The sequence below is a fragment of the Gossypium hirsutum genome, chromosome A02 (genome assembly GCF_007990345.1).
Source record: "Gossypium hirsutum isolate 1008001.06 chromosome A02, Gossypium_hirsutum_v2.1, whole genome shotgun sequence".
Classification (NCBI taxonomy): Eukaryota; Viridiplantae; Streptophyta; class Magnoliopsida; order Malvales; family Malvaceae; genus Gossypium; species Gossypium hirsutum.
Window position 1 is genome coordinate 24,314,642 of NC_053425.1, and position 5,806 is coordinate 24,320,447.

General features: G+C 30.2%; 1 protein-coding gene across 1 annotated transcript; it reads right to left on the reverse strand.

The window, feature by feature from the left end:
• Positions 1-717: 717 nt before the first annotated feature.
• On the reverse strand, positions 718-2,504 carry LOC107951045 (berberine bridge enzyme-like 13). Its single transcript, XM_016885937.2, has one exon. It carries the CDS (start codon positions 2,458-2,460, stop codon positions 820-822), a length of 1,641 nt encoding a protein of 546 aa, XP_016741426.1. The 5' UTR covers positions 2,461-2,504; the 3' UTR covers positions 718-819.
• Positions 2,505-5,806: the final 3,302 nt, after the last annotated feature.

A 5,806-nucleotide genomic window follows, 5' to 3' on the forward strand; every position in this document is an offset into this window, starting at 1 on the left:
TTGTAGTTGCTTCAGCAATGCATGTAGCATTCTGTAGCTCAAACCTGAAGACTGGGTTGAGTAAGGGGTGTTACAGATATAGTGGGAGCAAATGTTGATGAAAAACTAGCGGCACCTACTATTGAGGGTATATCAGCTGCTTGGATAGATTTGTCAATGAAATCCCAACATATCCTATCGTGTCTAAGTCAATTTTGATGGCCATCCACTGTTTGTTCTTTCCTCTCATGGAATGAATAACTTCTTGGGTAATGATAATATTATCAAAAATGCTTATGCCTGGGAGATCGACTATAATTTTGATATATACTTCTATAACTAACATTGATTTCATACAAAATTATTGTTTGATTAATGAAATATGAATATCTTTTTTGCAATGTTAAGTTAAACTAAGTTATGGTATGAGCTATTTTGTCCCATTGATTTGTTGTGCATTAGACATAGTTATTTTATAGTTTGTTTTTTATGTTATAATTTTATGTGTTCAGAATATTATAAATTTAAAAAAAAATTACATTTATAATTTATTTTATATAAATTGCAACATGTTAATATATCTATATATCTAATTATTGTTCATATGTTTATATTAATATCTCCATCCATTATATATATTTCATAAAATGTTTCATGATAGTTTAATTGTTAAATCTAAATAAAATTAGTTAAAAATTTGATCATTATATTTTTATTTACTGATATAATTATTATCAATGGCATTTTATAGTATATATTAATAGTGAAAACTTTTTTTATTTTAGTTTTTGAGACAAGCATTATTAGAGAACAAATTAAGGACAAAAATGAGCATTATTCCTAATATCTAGCTTGAACTGGAAGAGGCGGGATGCTCTGCTCATGCCTGAAAAAGTTGTTTGGATCAACTCTGGTTTTCACTTTGACCAACCTCATGAAGTTATCCTTGAAGTATCTGACTCCCCAAAGGCTAGCCTCAATGAAGCTTGTGTTGATATTCTTGTTCATCCCCAAATCAAGGTCTCTATAATTCACATATGCACCTCTGGGAAACATTGAAACGTATGGGGCCATGTAATTGTATAGCCTCCGAATCCAATCGAAATGCTTGGATGCATTGTTGTCCTCAACTTGCCAAAGCGTCAAGTACTGGATTTTGAATTTGATTCCTTGCCGATGTGGGAAAGGGATTTGGGACTCGGAAATCCTGCCCATCATACCACCATATGGATTCCATATCATCAATGGACTGTCTTCCTCGAGCAGTCTTTTCCAAAGCCCTTCCAGTGCTGTTTCTGGTATAGCTTCTTTAACGAAGTCTGATTTGGCTTTAAAATAGTTCTTGAACGTCGACCTACCTTGAAGAAGAATCTCTGCAGGAGTGTTACTCGAGTAACCAGCAATGTAAAGCACCGATTTGATCCAGCTAGTTTCAGTGCATTCTTTTCGTGTTAAACCCAGTTCAGGGAAGCTTTGTTGCATTACTCGGAGTAGCCTTTCGGCATCGCCCAGAAACAGTGCATTGTAAGATGTCGTCACCGTTTTGGCATTGTTTTTCCCAGCGTTGGCCGTTTGAATTATAACTCTAATGAAAAGATCTTCGTCAAGTTTGTCTGCGACAGTTTGCCATTTATAAAGGAGCTTTGTTGCACCTTGTTCTAGAGACTTGGTGACAGTGAAAACTGTCACAGTAGCTGGGATTGGGACTAGCTTTATCTTCCATTCAAGGATAATCCCAAAGCTCGCACCTCCACCTCCTCTAATTGCCCAGAAAAGATCTTCTCCCATGGCTGCTCGGTCAAGAACTCTTCCATTAACATCCACGATTCGAGCATCTATGACATTATCAGCACCGAGGCCAAATTTCCTCATCATTGAACCATATGCACCGCCGGTGATGTGCCCCCCAATGCCTAGGCTAGTACAAAGACCTCCAGGGAAGCCATGGATGTTACTTTTCTCAGCAATTCTATAATAAACTTCACCAATGGTGGCACCAGCTTCAACCCAAGCACTGTTGTCCTGGATATCAACTTTGATTAACCGCAGTTTGGAGAGGTCAACAATGACGAAAGGTGATTCAATTTGGGATACATAAGAGAGTCCTTCGTAATCATGGCCTCCACTACGGACTCTTAGGTGAATATCGAGCCTCTTTGCACAAATGACAGAAGCTTGGGCTTGGGATTCATGCAGTGGTGTGATGATCAACTCCGGCTTCGGCATTGAAGGCACCAAGTACCTGAGGTTTTGTGATGTCGACTGCAGCACAGAGGTAAACGAAGCATTGTTTGGGGTAAAAAAGGCTGTGGAGAGCGGTATATAAAACTGGGAGCTGCCAGTAAAGCACTGGATAAACTTTTCTTGGATCAAACTCGAAGTTGGTCTTTTTCTAAGTCTGTAAATGGAAGCTGTTGCCATCGTTGAAGAAGATAGCAGGAGTAAAAGTAATGAACAAATGGAAATGCGCCAAAACGCCATTGTTTTCAATATCTTGTCTTGTTACTACTCAAGAACATGAGAGAGACTTCGAGTATGTGCTCTTATATATATAGATGATGAGGATCGGAGAAACCCTTTGATTTTAATCCAGCCAATTTCCCAGACGTGTAATTGAGCTAATCTTAACGTCATAGTCATTCTTCTAGTGAAAGAACAATGGCCGGCACCATTATTATTTGTTTTAACCAAAACTCATGCCCATTTACTTGTAATTTATGTATAACACTTGTAAGGCACGATGTACCGTATAACAATTGCATTTATTCCTATATATTGACCGTGGTGATGATATAATGTAAGGAATTATACCGATATACATTTTTGGTGATACTTCATTTCTTTTTTACACATTTAGATACTCTACATTTGAATAATATTTAAATTTAGAATTTTAATATTTATTTATTAAAATTGGGTACAAAAATTAATTGTTGATTTTATTTTGATTAAATCTTCAAATTTGGCTCAACCTTTTTAAAATCTCATATAGGTTTCTCACATTTATAAAAATATTCAAATAAGGACTTTTCATACACTTTAGCTTAATTTGAGTAAAAATTAGATGAATTTTAATGTATTTAGAATAAAATACGTGACAGATAAATCAAATATTGCTTGAAGGTAATAAAATCATAATTTTAAACTTGATATATGACATTTGAAAAGGTTTTATTTGATCACTTTTAAAAAAATTTAGCTCTTATTAGAGTGCTTTTGTATAAGTTGGCGTAAGTATTTTGAAAAGTTTAACTCTTATGTGAATAACCCCTAAAAAATTGAACCACAATTTAATATTTAACCTTTTATTTTAATGGGTAATGAATTCAGAGTGTTCAAATCTATTATTAAAATAATTTTTACCATAATTTGGATTCAAATAAATAAACCCATTAGCATTTTAATTTTTTTAAAATTTCTTATTAAAATTCTTTTGAAGTATCAAATTTGGGTGGCCAGCATATTTGGATATCCACCAATAATATTATTTAGTTTAACTTAAAAATCGAATAACAGTACCTAAATTAATTTTTCGTTTAAAATAATTACTAAAATTTTAGTTCAAAAATTTCAAAAAATTGGGAATATCTATGTGCAACCAGAACAAAAAGTCAGCCTATAACAGCTGCACATGTAAACACAACTCCTGTTATATTTATGCACCGTTTACTCAACTCACTCGAGCTTTGATTTTTTCATTTGCCCTCAATTTTAACACAACTTGTCTCTTTAACTTTTTTGCCCATGCCAATAACACATGACAGCTTTCTTGGCCGTGAATTAAGTTCAAACAGTGAGTTGAACTTGAGTATTATAATGTAATTCACGAGTTTATTCAAATTTTTAATATATTTCTATTTTAAATTACTTTTGAAATTTCAGCTCGAATTCAATTCTATCCAAAAGCTATCCTAATTATGTTTTTTCTTTTTCTTTCTATCAATGCATGGGAGAAACAAATACAAAATAATTTGCTCACCGCAAAATATGTCCGATTGACTTGTACCTATACAATTTTCTTTTTGACTTTTGTATATTCAATAAAATTAAAGTAAAAAATCAGGTGTTACAATAATCGCAAAATAGTTTTTGAACAAAAAATGGGATGGTCATGCGCAACGTCAACCTGACCTAATATTCTTTATCCATATATTTTTTAGATTTAATCATGAGTTGGATCATCGTGACTTAAAATTTTAAGTTCAAATTCGGTTCGACTTAAAATTAGACTTAAAGTTTTGTTTAAGTTCGGTCCAAATAAAAAGTGTTAATCTCAAGCTTGATCTGACCTGTCCATATTAATTTTTTTTAGATTTTTTTTATACAAAAACAAATTAAAAAATATAATATATCAAATACATTAAAAACATTAAAATAAATGTTTCATAATAAATTCAAAATATATTAAGCAAAAGTCTTTATACTTAAGTAATACTAAGATAGTTGCAACTTAGCAAGCATCTGTCTCTAAAAATAATAGCAAATTTAACAATAAAATAAGAATTATACTATACCTAAACAATAAAAACAAAATAGTAGTAAAATAATGTCAAATGACAAGAAAGCAATAGTGAAACAGCTGATTCATGTCGCGCTCAAGTAAAAAAAACCTATTTGAGGCCTAGTCCGTTTAGAAAATGAGCATTATTTTTTGTCTAAGCTCATTTTTAGTAGGAATGAGCAAAACTTGATTCGATTAAAAAAACAAAAAAGATTGAATTTTGAGTCAATTCGAATAAGTAGTTTGCGTTTCAAGTTCGAATCAAGTTAAATTTTATAATTCGAATAATTTGAATAACAAAGTGGTGTAAATACCTTTTTGGTCCTTGTCAAGTTTAACAATGAGCAAATTGGTCCCTTTCTCAACAAAAATTATAAAATAATTCAAAATAATTTTCAAAAATTCAAAAAAATTTAAAATTTAAAATATTTATAAAAATTCCAAATTTTATATTTGTTAAAAAATTATAAAAATTTCAAGAAAAAATATAAACAATATATAAAGAAAGTTAAAAAATAAAAAAAAATTAGAATAATCATTTTGGGGAGCTAAATAAGTTAATTAATGATTCAAATTTATCATACTAAAGTATTTTTTATTATTTTGTTTTGAAAAAGTTTTCAAATTTATATGGTTTCAAATTTATGTGCTCTAACATTGAATTAATTATACTTTAGCAAAGTTTTAATTTGACATGTTTCATTTTTTAATTTAACTCGAACAATTTCACTTGATTCAACTCAACTCAACTCGAATTTCATTTCACTTGACTCAATTCGAAAAAAATTCAAATAGAGTTTGGATGATAAAATAGGACTCTTGAAATTTTTTCACTTGATTTGATCAAATGCTCACCCCTATTTTTTGGGCTATATTTTTCTCAAACTCTCTTACTTTTCGGACAGACTTTCAGGCCTAAATGGATACTCTAACCCATAATCAGGTCTAATATCAACTATTCAATAGTATTAAGCATCACATTAGGTTAATCTTTAACCAAGCTCACTTTATTTTAAATTCCAAAAGCTTACTTTTTATCTATTAAATTAATTTTCTTACTGGTGCGAAGCACAAATTAATTATATGTATTAATTAAAATATATTATAAAATTTTATAATTTTTTTAATAATACAATAATTAAATTTAAATATAATAATTCATTACTAAAAGTATTTAAATTAATAAATTATATGTTTAGACTAAATATAAAATAGTTATTAAATGTGATATAGAATAATGATATTTTATTAAGGAAGGAAATTATATAAAAATAATAATCTTCTATGATTAAATTTTGTTATGTTAATCATCTATAACATATATTG